The 20,251-nt window shown below is 47.9% G+C and overlaps 1 protein-coding gene across 7 annotated transcripts in view; it reads left to right on the forward strand.

Annotated features, from left to right (window-relative positions):
• Positions 1-20,251, forward strand: part of Fnip2 (folliculin interacting protein 2) — a 66,741-nt gene that overhangs the window by 11,420 nt on the left and 35,070 nt on the right. For 2 of the 7 annotated variants that reach the window (XR_780993.2, XM_010627987.2), the window contains exons 1-9: positions 4,011-4,050; positions 4,992-5,166; positions 6,968-7,094; positions 9,629-9,757; positions 11,842-11,942; positions 12,032-12,103; positions 13,863-13,963; positions 14,152-14,241; positions 15,673-15,744. Coding sequence is in view for 6 of the 7 variants with exons in the window: in XM_010627987.2 (XP_010626289.1) it covers positions 4,026-4,050; positions 4,992-5,166; positions 6,968-7,094; positions 9,629-9,757; positions 11,842-11,942; positions 12,032-12,103; positions 13,863-13,963; positions 14,152-14,241; positions 15,673-15,744 (892 nt within the window). In the remaining variant the exon portion in view is untranslated. Of the gene's footprint in view, positions 1-3,983; positions 4,051-4,991; positions 5,167-6,701; positions 6,815-6,967; positions 7,095-9,628; positions 9,758-11,841; positions 11,943-12,031; positions 12,104-13,862; positions 13,964-14,151; positions 14,242-15,672; positions 15,745-20,251 lie in introns of those variants that run through there. The other 5 variants (XM_033759864.1, XM_010627989.2, XM_010627990.3 and 2 more) reach the window with 5 other exon arrangements.

The following is a 20,251-nucleotide window of genomic DNA, read 5'->3' on the forward strand; positions in this document are numbered from 1 at the left end:
TATTTGTCAGAAAGCAGCTTTTCAAAACAGAGCATACATCGAGAAGGGCCAAGAGGGACCATGCAGTGAGGTGCAGGAACTGTGGAAGTTACCTTCCTCTTAGAACCTGGCCAAGGCTCCCTCCGCAGGCATTCTGTGCCCATTTAACCCGTAGGTGGGCTTGTCCTGTGCGAGTTAGAAGGACCAGACCTTTGCAGACAGCCTGGTTGTCCTCTCTCCGTCACTTCACAGGGACAAAGGCTTGGGAGCAGCCCGGGCATCCAGGGGCGCGCTCAGCAGCCCAGACAGGGAGGTGTGGGTAGTGGCGCTGAGTGCCACACATAAACTAATTCACTTTGCTCACTTTGCCTGACCCTGAGCTCCAAAAAGGAGGATGAAATCGTCTTCTTCTGTCCTCTGCAGTTCCCTGTTCATAGCCTCCAACTCTCAGGATGCATTGAGACCCACACTATAGTGTTTTGTCACTGCTGCGTGAAGCATTCTGTATAGACTTCCACAGTCTAGCTCATGACCCAAGCTGCCATTGCCTACATTGTTCCAGTGGTGGAGAGAGGAAAACAAACTGTTACCTATTTCATGTAAACGTGGAGCTATCATCTGTTAGCCATTACTTATATTCAGGACGATTCTAGGGACCTGAAAGTCAAGTACTGCAGTCCCTGCTGCAGACATGGTAATCATATGTGTACAGCGGTCCTGTACCCCACAGTTCCTGAACCCTAAAACATCTGGAAAATCTCTTGAAGCCCATCTGAACTGAGGTGAGGCTACTTACAGTCTCTAATGCATTTAGTTTAAGTATTCATAACTTGGGCTGGTGAAATATTTATTTGATTTTGGGTTTTGATTACAGCAGAGTCTGGAAAAGGTATTACACAAGATGTTGTATAAGCATCTTTGTAAATTAAAAACATGAACTCAGAGCCATTTGACCTCAGGATCTCAGGTGAGGAACCTAGATGTCTGATCGGACCTTTGAATTATGCTTTGTGAAAGTAAAAGTGCTTCTATACTTTTAACCTTGTGATACAGGTATGGCAGACATGTTTTGGGAAAGCTCAGTGCTAGAGTTGGAGCTTTCTGGATTTCTCCTCTGGGCTGGAAGAGAACTCAAGGCAGAGCTCTGCTCACTGTGGTGAGAGCTCACCCCACTCCTGCGGTGTGGACTTAACCCCCTTCCACCCCTGGGCTCCCTGTCGCCATGTTGACGTCTGCCCGGCTCTGGGCTCACAGCTTACCTCTGCTCCAGGCCTCTCGAGGTGCCCCAGTGGGCTGGTGCAGTCTGCTCCAGACTTGGGCCTCAGTATTCTCTGTGCCAGGCTGCTGCTACCTCTGAGAAGTTTATTCTTTCGTTTCACATTTTACGTACCTTTTTAAAGACAGAAAAAACACCACCAATCTCCAGTGGGATACTTTCAATTAAAAAGTTTGTACACCAGTGTCCTGAAGCTAGCATTACATGTGAAATCTCCTGATGAGAACTGCACTATAAACATTTTGGGGGGCGTTCTGGGGGTTGAAATCGGGACCTTGCACTTCACAAGTCAGCAGCAGAACCACTAAGCTAAATCCCTGGCCCAACTCTAAGCATCTTTACTGTACTCTTGGCCTCAGAACACCAGCTCAGGGTAAGCGATTATGAGGCTCCCATGAAAGTACGCCAGCCAGTCCTTGCAGCTGAGCCAGTATATGATACAAAATAAGGAAAGCCAGCCCCTGTGCAAGTCCCTTTTTCTGTTATCTGTTATCTGAGAATGCTAACCTAGCAGGAAATAAATTCCCATCTGTTACCGCCATCTATTTACTTTTTTTTTTTGGGTACTGGGGATCGAACTTGGGACTTTGTGCTCACATGTGAGGCATGCAGTGAAGCCACTGAACCAAATCCCCAGCCCCTACATAGTTTTTCTTGAAATAAATAGCCTTTGTTAGGTGGAAAATAAAAATATTTTGAGTTCACAGGAGGAACTCTGATTGCCATCTCAAACATACCCCCTTCAGCCTTCCTGGTTTTTTTTTCTTTAGGTTGTCATTCAGGTCTCACTGCTCCTGAGGAAACTTTTTCAGAGATTTCTGTTTGTATTTAAAAACTTTTGAGAGAGAGAGAGAGAGAGAGAGAGAGAGAGAGAGAGAAAGAGAGAGAAAGAAAGAGAGAGAAGGAGGTGTGGGAATGGCAGGGACAGGTCGTGTGGAAGAGAGCCGGTTTGGTGGGAGCAGGGTTCAGACTGTTCCAGCTGCAGCCACAGGGGCAGCCAGGCCTGGTAGATGAATTACCAGTTTTTGTCACCACTGCTGTTTGTTTTTGTCATATTTTACTTGAACTTTTCTCGAGCCATTTAAAGTTCCTGTCATATCTGACTCTTTAAACATTGACATGCTTGGATCATAAGACTGTTTTTAAACTCATTGCGTGAACGATTTTGTGTTTGAGTGTGTAGGGTTGCTTCCTGTGTGAGGCCAGGACGAGGGGCACGCTGCTTCTCAGCGTGGGCATACTCACACCCACTTGTAGTCTGATTCTTGTCACACGAGCGCAAACAGTAGAGCCTGTCTTGGAGGGACACTGTGCAACAGATCTTTCCACGTTGCTCTTCCTCACTAGCCAGTGCCCTTGAAACCTTGGAAATCCAGCCCACATCATCTCTGCATCTGTCCTAAAAGTGGTCTTCTCAGGTCTCTGCAGGTTTTTCCCTAAATCCTGAGCAGATCAGGTTGTTCCCTTTCTGGAAAACTCAGAGTTGGCACACTGCTGCTTGCAGAGTAGAACAGAACAGAACAGAATGTGCATTCCCTGGCGCAGGATGTAAAGTTCCCGAAGGATCCCTGACCCGTCTCTCCATCTGCTTCCTCCCTGTGATTCTTCTGCACAGGTGCAGCCCAGCGCCTGAGACTGTGGCTGTGTGTCATCGCCTTTGTGTTGTGGTGACTCCCCTGTTCATTATTTTTTTGTGTGTCATTGTGCAGGTTTCGTTCTTCCGAGGACAGTGGTCACTAGATTAGCACCCAGCCGCATTCAGTGTGACCTCATCTTAGCCTGGCTGCCCCTATAAAGGTGATATTTCTAGACAGCCTGGGTTTTTTAGGGTAGGCATCCAGACTTGATCATAGCAGTTCCCCAACATGAAAGGAGTTATTAGGTACTGAAGACATATACAATAAAAAGGTTAAAATAAAAAGAATTAAGACTTCGGGATTTAGCTCAGTGGTTCCACCGCCTGCCTTGTAGGTACAAGATCTAGAGTTCGATCCCCAGTACCAAAAAAACAAAACAAAACCAAAAACTTGATCATACCTTTTGGGTTGGTACCATTCAAACCATAACATATAGTTATGTGTATTTTAAAGGAAATTCTGTTTTTGTACTTCAGATCACTTGAGCTATTATGTACCACCCTTCAGGGGAGTAATTCAGACTTTGGTTACTTGCTCTCTGCTCCTGATGAGTAGTTATAGGAATAAGGCCTAGTTTCATACCTCATACTTAACACCCAACAGGGTTCATACACTTGGTGTAAAATCTTAGAGTAACAAAAGGCAGACCATGCTGTGTCCTTGTGTCTGAAGTCATGTGGTAGACAGAGTGCTTCGGGCCCCCAACGCCTACCAGGTGCGGTATTCTCCCGTTGCTCTCAGGAGAAGCAGAGACATGGGGAGTTCTGTGCGGAACACATCTGTCTAAAATGCTGCGCTGTTTTACGGCAAAGACCTGCCTTATTTCTCACACCCCTTGGGCCACGCAGTTGCCTGCAGTTGCTAGGAGGAGAGCTGTCCACAGCTGGAGCTGGAAGCTTGGTCTGTGCTGCATTTGTCAGGTATAACCTGAGTGCAGGGAGGACTCACCGGTTTGTGACTGGGCAGTGCAAGCCGGGTGTAACGAGTGCGGGAGGGAAGAGAACTTGTGGCGAGCGCAGAATTTCTCTAGAGCAACCAGCGGGCCTTCCTCAGGACTAAACTGTGGCAGGATGGAGTCTGTCTCTCCGAGGTGCTCCTACCATCACCTTCGCCTGTCTCCGTTTCCGGCTGCCATGGTTGCAGCTTCTTCTTCGGCAGGTGCGTTGATCAGGCTTCAGACTAGAGATAATATTCACATGGGAGAAAAGAGTTTTCTTCTCTTACAAAACACTGTTTAGATGTTTCAGTCAAAGAAATGGAATAATCTGACAGACATAATTTTTCTTGTTATCTTTTATATCTTTTTATTTGGAAAAAAATGGAACATTTAATAATGTTATGATCATTATTAAGTTTGAACCCATATAGGCTGTTTTCAGTTTTATATTTGACTCAGTAGTATTTCTTATGAGGGTTGAACATCTTGCTTTATAAAGTATAATGCTATTTTGGCAAAATATAATTACTGGAGCAAAATAAATCAAATAAGAAAATAGAAAGCAGTGACGTATAGCTGCTTGCCAGTGGCCTGTGGATGTGGGAACATCCACCTGCATTCTTTTTTTGTTTGTTTGTTTCACTGCATTTTGAAACTGGGATTGAACTGAGGGCCCATGCTTGCTGGACAAGCGCTCACCAGAGCAGCAACCCAGCCCATGCAGTGTATGTTTTCTTCTTTCTGTTTCTGAGGGAGTGGTGCTGGGGACTGGGGGTTGAACCTAGGACCTTCACACTGAGCTGTATTCCCAACCTTTAAACATTTTTTAAAAATTTTGAGACAGGATTTTGCTTAGTGGCCCAAGTTGATTGATCTCCAACTTGTAATCCTCCTGCGTCAGCCTCCCGAGTGCTGGGATTACAGACCTATGTGCCACCACACCTGGCCCACACTGTGTTTTAATGCATATTTTCAGAGAGTGTTTAATGGCCTAATATAACTTTACATTTAGGAGCATGCGTCTCAGTCACCAGATGCCTTTGTTTGGACCACACTTGCTCTGGGAATAGTGCTTACGCAAGAGCAACTGGTTTTGGGTGCCAGCTGGAAACTCTCATGCCACTGCTCACCCCTGCTCCTCTCTGCACTGACTTCATTTCAGGCAGCCTAGTGATGGCAGAAATAACTGTGGGCACCCAGGGCTGCCGCTGGTGGCCCAGGTCTCACTGGCAGTGCCTGGAATGGAGGCTGGGTCTGGCCAGACAGTGGGAGTTTGGCGTCCAGAATGAGCTCGCCTTGCCAGTGTCAGACAAGGGAACACAGGAGTTTCAACGAAGGTACAACCAGAACTTTATATTTTTTGCTGCTGGGATTTGAGAGAACAAATCTGCTACCCTAAAAGATTGTGTTTTATTGTCTGAAAAAGGAAAGGACCAAAAATACAGAATTCACGATTGGGTACCAGGTGCTGTATCAATTTCCTTTAAAACTGTGGCATTCACGGTGCTCTGTGGTGAAGACCACTCTTGTGGGGCCCTGGGCGTTCACGGATTTGATGCAAGTCAGCATTGCTGGACTCATTGCGCTGATGCAGAAATCGGAGGGCTGAGCTGTCCAGCCTCAGCTGCACAGTCTCCTAGCTCACGCCTGCTTCGATGTCTGGTGCATCCAGCTGTGCATCCGTTACCGTCCCCTCTGGATCCTCTGCTCCTTTAGGCAGGCAGTCCGAGCCGCGCCCCTCCTCAGCTCTGCCTCCCGAGGGGGCCTCTGTGCTGCCTCACACATGCTGGCCTTCCTTTTGAGGCACCCGAACTCTTATTCATTCTCTTCCGCCTTCCTGCTTCCCCATTGTCCTTATAGCAGCAGGACTGAACTTTCCAACAGCGTGGACCCGATCTTATCAGCCACCTGTTTTCCTTGGCTTGGAGCATGTCCTGCCTCTGCCTCCTTCCTGCTCCCCTCCCAACACTCAGCTGGCTTTTGTTGTGTTTTCCCTCCCTGGTGCTGCACTTACACCTCCCACATCCCTTGTCTTCCAGTGCATCCTTCACTCTCTCTCCTTGTGCTTCTTGGGATCTGTGTTTAAATGTCACGGAGTCCTCAGGGCCTTTCCTGCCTATCTCCCCATCCTTCAGTGTGGAAATTGGAGATTCTTTCATGGCCTTCCTTTGCCTTTTCCCCTCCAGCAGTTGGTAGCTGTGCATTTACATGTGACATTATTATTCTCCGGGCCTCACCTTGTCTGTGGAGTGTTGGCTCATTGCTGTCCCAAGCCTCCCTGCTCCCCACGGGGCGGCAGTGTGTTAACCGGGCAGGCGGTGCATTCTGAATGCCTGCTTTTTCAGTAGTTCTTTCACTCTGATACCATTTATTACTCAAGAATAAACTTTGTGTTTTCTTCAGAGCAGCTTTATTCCTAGCTTCTCATTTGCTGAAGAATAAGTTACGCTTCTTTTATTTAAAAACATTTAAAAAAACTTTTTTGGTTTTTTGAGACAGGGTCTCACTGTGCAGTTCAGGCTGGCCTTGAACTCACAGTGATTCTCCTGCCTCAGCCTTCAAAGTGCTGGGATTATAAGCGTGTGCCACCATGTGCTCCCGACTTTTATGGTTTCTTTTATTACTAACTGTAATTGTCAGCAGCAGTTCAGATGGTGTCCAGTGATGCACTTGGTTTTCAGACCTTCTGTATCAGGGCTAGATATTACCCAGGAAAATAATACATTTTGGGATATTGAACTCCTCTCAGTTTGGCCTGAGTGTGGGTGGTGGAGAGAGGGAGCAGTGGGCTCCACTGAGTTGTTCCAGAAGGCCCTGCTCAGTGACACGGAAGCCCAGATAGTCCTTTGAGTCTGAGGTACCAGAGTCCAAACCAGCCGCTCTGCATGTCCTTAGGGCTTGGGCCGCTGTTGCTGCCCACACTGGCTTTGGAAGGAGAAGCATGAAGGAGTCTCCCGGCCATGACCATGAGAACTGGTGGCATAGGTGTGAGCCCTTGGCCCCTGGGGCCCAAGGGGTCGCTGCTGTGCATGCTGTGCCTTCTTCCGGGCACAGGCGTGTTGGCCAGAGAGCTTGGTCCCCATGGTCACAGCACGCGTTGCAGATGGCCTCACATCTCTCCCCCTCTCCAACCTGCAGCTGGTCATGCTCGGAGCTCGACCTGAGTGAGATCCGCCTGATAGTTTACCAGGACTGCGAGAGGAGGGGCAGACAAGTCTTGTTTGATTCCAAAGCCGTTCAGAAGATCGAAGCCGTGGCAGCTCAGGTATGTCGTGCTGATTTGCTTTCAGTTTTTTCATTTGTCCTTTTAACCACCTCTTGGATAAGTCACTTACTAATCTGCTACAGTCTTTTCCTTGAGCTATAGTCGTGTGCCATTTATGGTTCAGGAAGAAGTGAGCATATCCCTGACCCCACAGGCCCTGTGCACCACTGATAACCGGGTGGAGCTGCTGGTGGGCAACCGGGGCAGGAGCTAGCAGTGGGCTCTGAATATTGCTCGAGGGAGGGTACTGGTAAGTTGAGAACTAGTAGGATTTGATGCCAAATATGTGCATCCAATGTAGTAAGAAAATAGTTCTAAAATTCATAAAGCAATTAAAGTGTTTGTCTGAAGGGAAGTTGAATATTATTCTGTCCAGGGTTTCTCGTGCATATTGAAAGGCATCAGTAGCATCATGTTAGAGAAGATCGGCATTTGTCCCCCGGGAGCTTGACATGTGGCAGAAGCTGCTGTGTCCAGGAGGTCTTTGCAGCGCCCTCTGACTGAGGAGGCTTCTGCCCTTGGCACTTGTGGAGGATGGTGGTGGGGAGAGAGGGACTGGGAGTGTGTGGAGTGGAGACCTTTGAGCCAGGGAGGGAGGCAAAGTAACATGCCCAAGACGGGAGAGAGGAGTCTGGTCCTCATGAGTCTCTTGGAAAGTGCTTGTCACTGTCTCCCAGGGTCCGTGCAGATGCCCCACGATACAGATACCTGTTTGTACTCACTGTGTTCCTGTTCGGTACCTTGTTACCCCCCAGGGCAGGAGGCATCCTCCTCTTGGTCAGGACCATTTCTGCAGGGAGGAAGGGTGTGGGTGAAGGTGCATTACCTGGGCGGGTGCCACAGTCCTGCTCTGTGGCCTTTGGCCAGGGAGCTAACCATTGCAGTAGTGTGTGCTTGCTGGGTAGGTGGAGGAGCAGAGAGTTTGCGATTGAAAGCGTGGGCCAGCCAGCACTCAGCCTTTGTTTGGTGGACAGGAAGTGGCCGCCCCTTAATTTCCCTGAGTGCCTCACACAGACAGTGTAGTCGAGCACCCACATCCCACCCTTGGGGCTGCTGATGGTAATGGGCAGAATACCCTCAGTGTGTTTTTGCTTGTTTTTATTTTGGTTTGGTTTTGGCTTTTGAAGACAGGGTCTCACTGTGAGCTTCAGGCTGGCCTCCAATTTACAGCAGTCCTCCTGCCTCAGCCTCCAATACTGGGAATGCAGCCATGAGCCAGCACGCCCGGCACCTACAGGGTTTTTGAAAGGAGCTGGAATTGTTAATATACCAGAGCAGTAATACCTCGAATCTGGAACACGGAGCTATCTTAGAAGCAGTCCTTTAATCAGAAAGGCCAGGCTCAGGGATGTGTGCGCCTGCCACCTGCAGAGGAGCCAGGCGGTGCTTATCACCGTGCTGCTCTTGTGTCCAGTTAGAGGCTGGGCTGTGAAGCAGGGGGACTTGTGTCCTCGAGGCCCTCTGAGTGACTGTGCCTCTGCCCAAGTGGGATTAAGTGAAGCCGAGTGTAGAGAGGGTGTGGAGGGACTGCTGTCTGCTCAGGATTAGCCTCGCGCGGCTGCTGAGTGACTCCAGTGGGCTGCACACGGTGTGTTCCCGATATCCTTCCCATTCTCAGCCCCCACCACTCAGGCAGGCACAGGACTTAGCCCACGGTGTGTGTGACCCTCCCCTCATGCTCAGCTGGAGATAAGATAAGCTGCAGTTGGTTTTCCAAGCAAAAGCTATACCAGGAAAAATTGGGCGGGGCAAGGAAGTAGCCTCACAGAAGCTGCAGGGTGCAGCTGTGGGAGTGAAAATTCTGGTGGAGGACAGTGGGGGTGATATCTTTATACTTTCGTGGTACTGTGATAAAGATTAGCAATGAGAGTCTTCACAGAATGTGTGGTGCCTGATCCTTTATTACCTCAAACCTTTAATGTAGCCCGCGTTTCCATCACATGCCTTGTAATTCACAGTAGCTCCTGTTTCTGGATTGGGCTTCACCCTTTCACAGTTTCAGCCTCATGATTTTCCCTCCTGGTACAGTTAAAGGAGAGCTAGAAGAGGCATATCGGTAAAGCACAGGCTCTGCTTATTCAGAGTAACAGCTTTGTTTTCTGAGTCCAGTTGCTTGGTAAATACTTAAATTTGAGTTAACACTTAAACACTTAAATCTTTCTCCCACTCAGTTTCATAGATTATGACTATACATAGTATGAAAAGTCTTCTAATAGCCAAACACATCGATTCTCATTGATGAGTATACAGCGTAAATTTAAGTATAAATGCTGTAAGAAATCATTTGAGGAAAAAGAAATCTTAATATGTAACCTACTTTTTTGTTGGATACCCTTCTGCAGCATTCTGCCTTTCCAAATATTGTAGACACTCAGGAACTATGTGTTAGTCACCACTATAAGGGGAAATTACAAAAGCTTCTGGTTTTTAACGCGGTGCACGTATCAGAGCGAATGGCGCAGGGTCTGGGTATGAAGTGGGCTGAGGCAAATGCACTCTTGGTAACCTTTTCCTTGCCGCCTCCCTCAACCCAGAAAGCAGGGGACGGTCCCGGCAGAATGTCAGCCAGGAGCTGCCAAGCAAGCAGCAGCGTCTCTTCTTGTAGCTCTTCTGGAGGTTCTTCACACCTGGAGAAGGAGAAGGAGCACCTTCCAAAGTACCAGGTGAGGCCCCGGGTGCAGGGGAGGTGCTGGACCGCACCCCACAGGGTCCCCGGGAAGATGGTCCTGAGTGTTTCAGGCCAGTGCTGCTTTGCACCTTGGCTTTTATCTCTCCGTGAAACTGTAGTCAGGCAGAGGTGGCACAACAATATGCCCCTGGATGAGGAAGGAACATTGCAGACAAAGGAAATTATGTTGCATTTTCTCTCCTTTGTCAGATCCAGAATGGTAAGCATGTGTTTTCCAGTTTTACTGTAAGAACTAAAGATTCTGCAGATGTATATGGACAGCCTGAGAAATGAGAACTCAGAAGAAAGGGGTATTTTTACACCCGGGGTCATGGGGGGGCAGTGGAAGATGGGGATTAGGGTTATTAAGAAATATTGATCGACCAGATACAGGGAAGAAGCAATTTATAAATATTGAATAGCAAAGGGGTATTAATTGATGGGAACCGAAAGTCAACATTTTTTTACCCATGTAAATCTTGTTTGCAGTGTTGCTGGAAAAGCGTAGCCAGGGTAATTACCAGCAGCCACAGGTCCACCAGGCTTTGTCACTTTCACAGTCAGGATTGGCCAGTGCGTTTTCCATTATGGCACAGTGCTTCTGGGTCTCAAAGCAGCCTGGAGTTTAAGAAGTGGAATTTTCAGGTAGTTGAGAGTCATAGTTGGCATATGGCCCTTGTACCTCAAGAAAAAGCAGATTATAAAATGGAAAGGTGGTTGGAAGATATTAGTAAAAAATGTGAAAGGCCAGTTGGTTTCTGTGTGCACAAGTGGATGTGAGTTGCATCCACAGAGGAACCTAAGTTCTGCCACCAGGACTGGCAGGTATCTTCTCTGTCCTCCTCAGTGCCCTGTAAAAGTAGGTGCGAATGTGTGCAGGACGGGCTTACGGGAGTCTTCTGGGGTGGAGAGCACACAGCAGAGTGTCTGGGGGTGGGGCTCGTGGTGTTGGTTAACCCCTGAGGCAGAGATGTGGGGTGCTCCTTTGTGAAGGACAGCCAACGCAGCAGAGCCTCCAGGGGCCCGGCTCGGCTGGAGTGATCTGGAAAGAAGAGACCTGGAAGGAGAGTTCGCAGCAGCCCCAGATGCAGCCAGGCAAGCTGGAGTGTCACCCGTCTCCAGGGAGATGAGGTTGCCAGGGGTGCACAGGAAGGGCAGCTCGGTGGCAGCCACTCAGGCTGCCTGGCCGGATCTCAGACGGGGTGGCCTGCAGTCTGTACTCAGTCCCTCAGTAAGCAAGTCAAAAGGATGACAAGGTTGAGGGACTGGGAAAGAAGTGAGAAGAGTCAAATATTTTTGTCAAATTCTAGAGTGGTTAGATCACCTGTGTCTTTTGGACCCACACAAAGCCCTGACTGCATCAGTTGGCATTTTTACCAACACTGTTAATGATGTAGTTATTGAATAACCCTGAGCTGGGTTCCTTTTCAGGCTGTGTTCTCTGTACCAAGAGGAGTCACTGTTTTCCTTTCAGAATTTAACCTTTTAAAGGTTACAAATAGATATAATAATATTAAAAATGAACTGACAAAATACTTGGGTCCTGTGTGAACATAATGTGTATGTTATTTTGTAGGAAAAAACATTAGGCAGTCACCATCATAGATCATGCTTTAAGAAATAATTGTAGTGGGCCAGGGATGTAGCTCAGTGGTACTGCCACATGCCTTGTAAGCGCAAGGTCCCAAGTTTGATCCCCAGTACAAAAAACAAAAAAACAAACAAACAAACAAAATTGTAGCCAGATGTGATGGCACATGCCTATAATCCCAGGAGGCTGAGGTAGGAGGATTGCCATGAGTTTGAAGCCAGCCTGAGCTACAAAGTGAGCTCAAGGCAAGCCTGAATTACACAGGGGACTCTGTCTCAAAGCAGAAAATAATAATACTTGGGCCAGGGATTTAGCTCAGTGGTTCTGCCACCTGCCCCACAAGTGCAAGGTCCTGAATTTGATCCCCAGTACCAAGAAAAAAAAAAAAAGATAATAATTATTACTGACTACTAAATTAAAAAAGGACCCAGAGAGTAATAAATACTTCTTTCCATTGCACTGTTCTTGGCATGCTGTCTGGCGTGCAGTACACGAGGCCGGCTTCTGATGTCAGCATGCTTGGGGAAATGATGTTCGGCTCGGTTGCCATGAGCTACAAAGGCTCCACCCTTAAGATCCACCACATCCGGTGAGTGTGGGGTCTTTCCTCCTGGTTGTGGGAACCAGCCTTGGTGCCGCTGTCTCCAGGATGAAATCACATTTGCCCTCCTTTTCCAGGTCTCCTCCACAGCTGATGATCAGCAAAGTCTTCTCTGCTAGAATGGGTAGCTTCTGTGGAAGCACAAATAAGTGAGTGTGGGAGTTTGCACCCGCTTTCTACCTTTTCTGTGTGTCTGTTTCCTTTAGGGTCATAAGACATTCTGAGATGAGAAGCAGGGGGATTCCAGTTAACAAAGGGACTCTAAAAGCAGCATTGTCTAATGATGAGACTGGTCTTGAACATAAGTGGCTGCCTTTGTCTCCAGTCTCCACCCGGCACCCCTGCATTCCTGCTGTCAGTCACCAAGTTTTATTTCTCTGCAGAATAAAAGGGGAAATGGTGGGGTTTGATGAATGAATGGCTTTTGAGATCCCTAACAGTTTATCTTTATAGCACCTTGCATATTCATTTCTGAAGGGTTGAGGGTGTGTCGGGATTTTGCAGGCTGATCGCACCCTGTGGCCGGAAGGCTGCCCTGGGTCATGACAGGCACCCTTGCCAGCCTGTGAACCTTCACTTCTGGGGTCCCCTCTTCTCGAACTGCTGTGTGGACACAGGGTTCTGTAACGTCTGCTTTAAACTCCCACTTGTCGCATTTATTTTTATACATTTTGAATTTTCAGGTAGAAATATTTCCTATATTTGTAAAAGCAAATAACAAAGCATTTGTTAACCCTCAAAAAAATTAAAAGTAAGACTTACTATATATTAAGGGGCATTCATAGAGATCAGATGAAGACTTTTTTTCCTCAGGTAATACCAGGAAACTAAAATAGTCTATCTCTGTATATTTGGGCACCACTGAATAAGCGTCTTTTTTTTTGGTACCGGGGACGGTACTCGGGACCTTGCGCTTGCTAGTCAGATGTAGTGCCACTGAGCTAAATCCCCAGCCCTGAATAAGTCATTATTTACCCTTCTACAAAATACTTTAAGCACTTAACATACAGGAAGTAATGTTTATATCTCATGTGATTCTGCTTTCAGACCCTTAGGAGTAACTGAATGTTTATCATGCTAATCCGTTATAATAAAATACTGAACTCAGGGCTGAGGATTTAACTCAATGGCACTGTGCAAGGTCCTGAGTTCAATCCCTGGTACCAAAAGAAAGGAACAAAAAACCAAAACAGGGCCGGGGATTTAGCTCAGTGGTTCGGTGGCCTGTCTTGCAAGTGCAAGGACCTGAGTTCAATCCCCGGTACAAAAACAAAAAACAAAAAAACTGAGCTGAAATTTAAGTAAAAATTATTTTTGTTTCCTTATGTGATATACCCTCTAACTCTTGATGTTTACTCTTGTGTTTAATGTTTTATGAGTTAATTCTAACTCTTGAAGTTTTGAAGTCAAACTTGTATGGGAATCTTAATTTCTGATATATCTTTCCCCTGGAAAAAAAGTTGCTGAATTATTCATAGATGTTAATTAAAAGTTAAAATCAATTTTGAGGGTTTATGTAAAACATTTGAAATGAATAGCAACATCTTGGGTGTCAGTTGCTTAAGCAAAATTTAGAAATGAATAGCAGTATTCTAGGTGTCAGTCACTGAAGCAAAATTTAGAGTTTGGTGTCCCTTTATAGAATATGGAATTATGAGGAGTGTGCTTCTTTACTTGTAAGAACTGGGTTGTTTCCAGAAAGTTTTTATTTTTCCCCCAGCCAATTCCCCTGAAGTTGCTGGTTCGGTTCCATTTGGTAGACGTAGACTTGAGACTTTATTTATTTATTAAAGAAAAGGCATTGAGTGACTGTCAGTTGCCTGTATTTGGTCATCTAATAGAAAATAGTGTTATTGGCATCTTGATGTTTTTCTTCTTCTCTCCTTCCCCTCCTCCCTCTGGATGTAGCTTGCAAGACAGCTTTGAGTACATCAACCAAGATCCTCATGGGGGAAAACTGAACACAAACCAGAATAGTTTGGGTGCTTGTCGCACTGGAAGTAACCTAGGTAAAATCAGACACATGAACAGATTTTCTCTAAATACTACTATTGTGGATGTGTTTTTTTTTTTTTTTAAAGTTTGTGCTTTTTACAAAGTCTGTTGTATGGTGTTGTTTTGGTTTGCCTTGACATTCCCTTTAATCTGTTTATTTTTGTGTGTGTGTCCCGTGTCTGCTCCATGTGTCTGTCTCCAGGTCTGCTGCAGGCCTGTAGCAGCAAACTGCTGCAGGGGGTGGCTGAAGGAGGACCTCTCCGGCTCACCCGCAGCGCTTCTTTCTTTGCAGGTTTGTGTGGAATGCTGAGTGCGTGTGACCCACACACATGAATAAATCCCTGGCAGGTTCTTAGGAAAAAACGCTATCTGTGCCTCTCTAGAGACCCAAGGGGCTCTTGTGATAAGAGATATTAGTTTCAAAATGCAGCCAAATTCATGGAGTTTTGAAAATTCCACCCATGCACCTCTACTGTAAATGCCTCTGCTAACACCTCAGTGTAAGCTGATTTGATCTGAAATGAGCCCTTTGCATTTCTAAGAGGATTATTTTTTCTGATTTTCCTGGCCTCTTAGAATTGTTTCCCTTTGCCGTGGTGTTTGTTATCCATTTATTCACTTGCATCCTTATCTGCATGGAAATTTAAGTCATTCTAATAAAAGCATGGACGATAACACCTCTCTCTCTCTCTCTCTGACGTACACACATTCATTTCAGCAGTTTAAATGCAGTTTTTGGGATCTTTACAGGTCTAGTCATCTTGGTGTTCTGGGTGTGTATTCTAAGATGAAATTGGCCTTGCTCCTAAGTCTTTTCAGTATCTGTTATGGTCTTGGAATGATTAACAAGTGTGGGACTCTTCATTACTAACATTTAAGATTGAGAAAAAGGCAAATGGTATTTCTCATTTTGTTCTTTGTAGCCCGAAATATGCTAAGCACCCTAGTTAACTGATTGCCTAGTGGAACTGACACCCTCCCACCTGCTTAGAGTGAGGATAACATGTTTGTATACTCTCTTAAAATTGTGAAAAGAAGCATGCTTCAGAAAAGAGCTGGTGGGTAGTGATCGGGGCAGGGCCCTGGCCACTGTAAAACCTCCTGGAGTGACTTGTTGCTTCCCTTCCCGCTCAGGTCAGTCTGAAGCATTCCCAGAAAAGTGTCTTCCCAAGTTCTGCCAGCACACGAGCTTTGCTAAGTGACTACAGTAACACTGTGATGGGTGCATATGGAAAAGTGGAGGAAGGAATATTAGAAAGCGAACATGTATTTTCTATCTGCCAAGAGTGGGTTATTAACAGAGAAACATTTTTTGAATTTATAAATGGTTTTCAAGTATTTCTGTTCTCTGTTTCCCATGTGACTTCTGAAACTATCAAGCATTTAAAAATATAGTACTATTCGGATACTTCTAATAATGAAGAAATTGCCTAAAAGTATCCACCCGAGAATGTTCATTCATTATGTTAACTGAAGCACAGTTTATAGTACAGATTTATCTTAGGAACTGAACACCGTTCAGAAAAGTTTATATGCTCCAGTAGAATAGAGGGGAGTGTCACTTGGCTCTGTTTTCTTTTTTCTGTCTTTTACATAGTTTTGCTTTCTCATTAATGTCGATTATATAAAGAAGGCCAGTCATCAATAGCCTACTTTGAAATGTAAGACGCTTTGCCATCTCTGGAGAGCCTGATAACCTACCATCCTTGTGCCTTCTTTGCAGCACACAGCACCCCAGTGGACATGCCAAGCCGAGGACAGAATGAAGACAGGGACAGTGGCATCGCTCGATCAGGTACTCCCTTTTACCGGTTTAACCGAGAGTGAGCTGTACAAGCACATGGCATTTCATTTGTGGTTATAATGCATTCAGTTTTTCTAATCTTTTCTGTGAACTTCGGCCAAGACCCTTGGTCAGAAATGTAGCTCCTGTTGATTAGACATGCATTATTTTCACTTCTAGCTCCTTTGTACAAGAGGGAAGGTAAGAGGCAGTTTGTTGTAATGTGCTAAATGAACCATCTTTATTTTGTTTCTGTTTAACACCCCATGCTCAGGCAGTTCTTGCATTGCCTGTGAGTACTTTCAGCTGAGCCCTTTGAGTTCTGTTGTAGTCTATGGCGTGCGTGGAGAGGGCAGTGTCCTAGGACTCTGCCCCTGGCCTCGCGGAGCCTTTGTGATTTTTGTTGCATTCTGGAGCAGGCTGCAGGTCTTATGATGGCCCCAAGGGTTCCAGGGCAAGCATGACCCGGGGTGGGGACGACTTTGTCAGTTGCTGCCCGGTGGCTGCCACAGTTGGCCTGTGTGGTGAGAGGTCTTTACCCCTCTGAGGGACAGAGGTTGCGATGTTCTTCTGGAGCCTGTCCCCAACACTCATTTCACGGTTTCCGTCCTGTGTAACATTGCTTTACTTTTTTATCCCCCTCCTTGTTCTAGAAAAGTTTTAGAGAATTTGAGGGAATTAATACCCACAGCAACATTTGTGGGACAGGGTATGAATTTTCCTAAGTAACTTCAGTGGTATAAATAGTCCCTATTGGACAAGTCAAAATCTCACTCAATATTTGGGTTCTGATTCTTAAAACTGCTTTTCCTTGCCCTTTGAGAGGCAGGAAAGCTGCAGGACAAGTTCACATTAAAGTGAGAAGTGTCTGGTGCTGGATCTGAATGATTTCTTCTGGAAGCCCTTAAGGAGGCCTTGGGGCTGACCTGGTGAGGGTTCTGAGATGGCTTTCTTGGGTGGGCTCTGCTTCTGGCCTCCCGGTTCTCTATTGGGATGAGGGGCAGCTGTGCTGGAGTGGAGCTGAGCAGCTTCCTGCCCCCACGCTGTCCTGCAGATGTGCTGACCCGGCACCGCCTGCCACACCTGGGGCTCCGGCACCCTGGGTCCATGGAAAGGCCAGTGGGGGCTTTGGAGCTCGGCAGGGTGCGCGGGAGCTCTGCCCTCATGGGAGTTGCTTCTCTAAGGTTTCTTCTCAGTACGTCCTATGAATTGTGGTGGGACCCAGGTCCCAGATCTGTACAGAGTAGGAGCTGTGAATGGTAGAGTGAGTTAGCAGGAGAACTACATGAAAAGGAATTGGAGGTGTTATTTTATTTGTGGTTTGCTTGGTCTCACCGCGTGGCTCATTCTGGTCTCACCCTCACGGTAGCCAGACTGGCTTCGAAATCGTGGCCCTCCTTCCTCAGCTTCCCAGGTGCTGGGGTTACAGGTGTGCCCCACTGTCCCCCCGCCTGATAATCTTTAACTTCTGTCTAAAGAGTTGAGGGACAGGGAAACGTAAAATAGATGTATGTTTTAGATTTACAGAGATTTAAATTTACAGAGAAATTGGGAAGGTAGTAGAATTCCCCTGAGCCCCTCTCCAGGATGCCGTGTAGTGACGTCTTGACTTTACACGCTCTGACAGTACTGGCCCAATCCTGTCCTGGTACATTTGCGGCCACCATAGCTCATCGTTCGTCTTGCCTAATGCCCCTTTCCATTCCACAACCACACACTTCTGGTTTCCTTGTCCCCTTGGGCTGCTTTAGCTGTGTTGCTTCCTCACACTCACTTCATCTTTGATAAGAGTGACGGTATTGAGGCATGCTTTTTGGTGTTTGTAGAACGCCCCACTGTTAGAACAGGCCTGGAACCTTGCTCCTAACTGGACCGAGGTTAGGGTTTGTGTGGCAGGGTCACAGGAGTGAGTGCACCCCAACACCTGGTGGTTGTGACCTTGCTGGTGGCTGCCTGCCTGCCCCGGGCATCTGCCGGAGGGCTTCCTCTGCGGCGCTGCCGGGTCCCCATCTGTACGCCCTTTCTTTCGGAGAGGAGGTCCTGCTGGTACTGCCCCAGGGAGGGAAGAGGAGCCCTGTGCAGGAGGCTTCTCCTCCCTGCCTGTTGATTTGTCACTGTCCTTGGGGACTCCGTGGACCCAGGGATAGTTACTTTCCCCTGGGCTTTAGCCCAACACTGTGTCCCTGTGCCTGCGGGTGGCTCTGGCGCATAGCCACGTCCTTTCTCACGCCGGGTGAGTGTGACTTTGCTGTGCGGCACCAGTGAGGGCCCGCACCCTTGCGTCGTCTTGGTGCCTTGCTGCTGCGTCCTGGCTTGCGGCCCTGCACCGCCCGTAGGACTCTTCCCGAGGGGCAGAGGTGGGCCCAGTGTGAGGCACTCGTCCTTGTGGTATTCTCCTCTGAAGACTTTAAATGTTTCCTGGGTCTGTATAAGCCAGAATAAACTGTTGAGAGGTGCTTTTGGTGGCTGTTGGAAGCTTGTCTGCAAGGTCTCGGGAGGGAAGAGGGACGGCCCGTGGTGAGGACAGGACCTGCGGGACACAAGCAGGGGTGACGGAGTGAGTCAGTGTGGGGAGCAAGGGGCCAGCAGGGAGACACATAGCAAGACACTTTTTTGGCTTTTTTTTTTAGCGGAACGTGTGCACAAATTCTCTAGGTATGAGTAATCTGCTGTACTTAGAAGTAGGAAGCTGGGTCAGAAGAGAAGGTCAGAGCACAAGCCGGTGCTGGGAGCCCAGAGCACATGGGTGACTGTTCGGAGGGCCGTTTCGAGGCTCCGTGTGCCTCCTCCTCAGTGTTCAGACCCCTGGTGAGAGGGGTGAGCTCCCCATTCCCTCCGTGCCTGTTTCTTTTGTCCCTAATGCCGTTGTTGGCGTGGCAGAGACTGCCAGCATGCACTTTTAAACACCGTTGTGGACGTGTTTTGCAGCGAGCCTTCAGGGTCTGAGTGGCCAACACGCCGTATGGGCACCTGCAGGTGTGCGACCCCATGCCGGTGTGGGTGCTGGGCCAGGTCAGTGGTGCACGCGCCATTACTCACAGGGTGGGTGTTTCGGGGATGGTGAAGCCCGGCCGGGGTGTGGTTTTCGCTTCCCACTGGCCTGGGGGACGCGGCTGGCAGGGCCAGGTGTGTCCCTTGTCAGCAGGGCTGAGTAGAGCAGCTGCAGGCTGCTGTGTCTGCTCAGTTTGTGGGAGGAGGAGCAGGAAGCCAGTGGAGCCTTCTCACAGAGGAGCCGAAGCAGACCCAGCAGTGTGGCTCAACCCGCGTGGGCTGGCGAGAGCTCTTCTGTGCTAATGTTTAGATGATCCATTTCAGTTTTAGGTTAGTGCGTGCTGAAAGGTATGGGTCTAGTTTCAATTTTCGGCATGAGGAAAGCTAGTTTTTCCAGCACCATTTATTAAAGAGGCTGTCTTTCTTCCAGGGAAGGTGTTTGGCTCCTTTGTCAATCTTGAGGGGGCCGAGTGTGTCTGGCGTTGTGTCTGCATCCTCTGGTCTGTTCCATTGATCCTCAGGTCTGCTCTATTGCCAGCACCGTGCTGTCTTTATCTCCGTAGCTTTGTAGTATAATTTCAGGTCAGGAATGTGGCCAGTGCTCAGACAGATGGGGCCTGGTCTCGTGGAGTTTATTGTCAGTATAGGAAAGACATAACTGAATGGTAAAATGTAGGCATGCATTTTCACTGATGGAAGCCAAACTTGTGTTGCTCGTGGAAAGAAAGCCCCTTTGAGAAGGTGGATGTGTCAGCCGAAACAGGGACCGCATCCGTGAAGGGGTGGCAGAGAGCATTTGGGCAGGAGGTTGGCTAGTGCCAAGCCTGGGGGAGGCAGCGGGCTTTGCTGGTGGCTGTGGGAGGAATAGAAGGGTTCTTGTGTGGAGACTAGAAGGAAAGTGCGATGTAGCGAGGGAGGTGGATGCGGGGTGAACATGGAGAGGAAGTGAAAGGCCTGACCCCACGAGTTTGTTCTCTTTGGATGGAGTGTTGCCAAACACACGCCCTCAGTGGTTGCAGAGGTCAGAAGAGTGGGTGTCTACGCCATCCTTACGTGTGTGTGGAGACCCTGAGCCTCTGCGCTTGCCCATTTCTCCCTGGAGTCCTGAGGGTGGCTCTTGCCTGCTGTTATGATCACATTTCCTGGCAGAATAAATAAGCCACCCTCAGAATTTTCCCCCCTGAAGGAACTGTAATTGCTTCTGAGCTCTTGACTTTTGTACTTGTGTTCCCAGCAGAAAGGTGGTTCTTGTGGCTGGCCGCAGTCTGTGTTCTCTTGTTCTTTCCTTGGGGCTTTTGTTCGTTGCTTTCCCCTTGGCGTGTAAGCCCCGTGAGGGCACAGGCCCACTCAGTGCGGCTGACTGTTCTGCCCCCGGCACCTTACACAATGCCTGGTGTACAGCAGCTGCTCAGCGGGAGTTGCACTGGAGGGGATGTGTTCGTTCATGCATCTGTGTAAGGAGGGATACAGAGGATGGCCAGCTCCCAGGTAGACTGTCTAGGAGGCTTGCCCGCTAGCTCTTGTTGGC

The sequence above is a fragment of the Fukomys damarensis genome, unplaced genomic scaffold, assembly GCF_012274545.1.
Source record: "Fukomys damarensis isolate Sample0158 unplaced genomic scaffold, DMR_v1.0_HiC HiC_scaffold_38, whole genome shotgun sequence".
Lineage (NCBI taxonomy): Eukaryota > Metazoa > Chordata > Mammalia > Rodentia > Bathyergidae > Fukomys > Fukomys damarensis.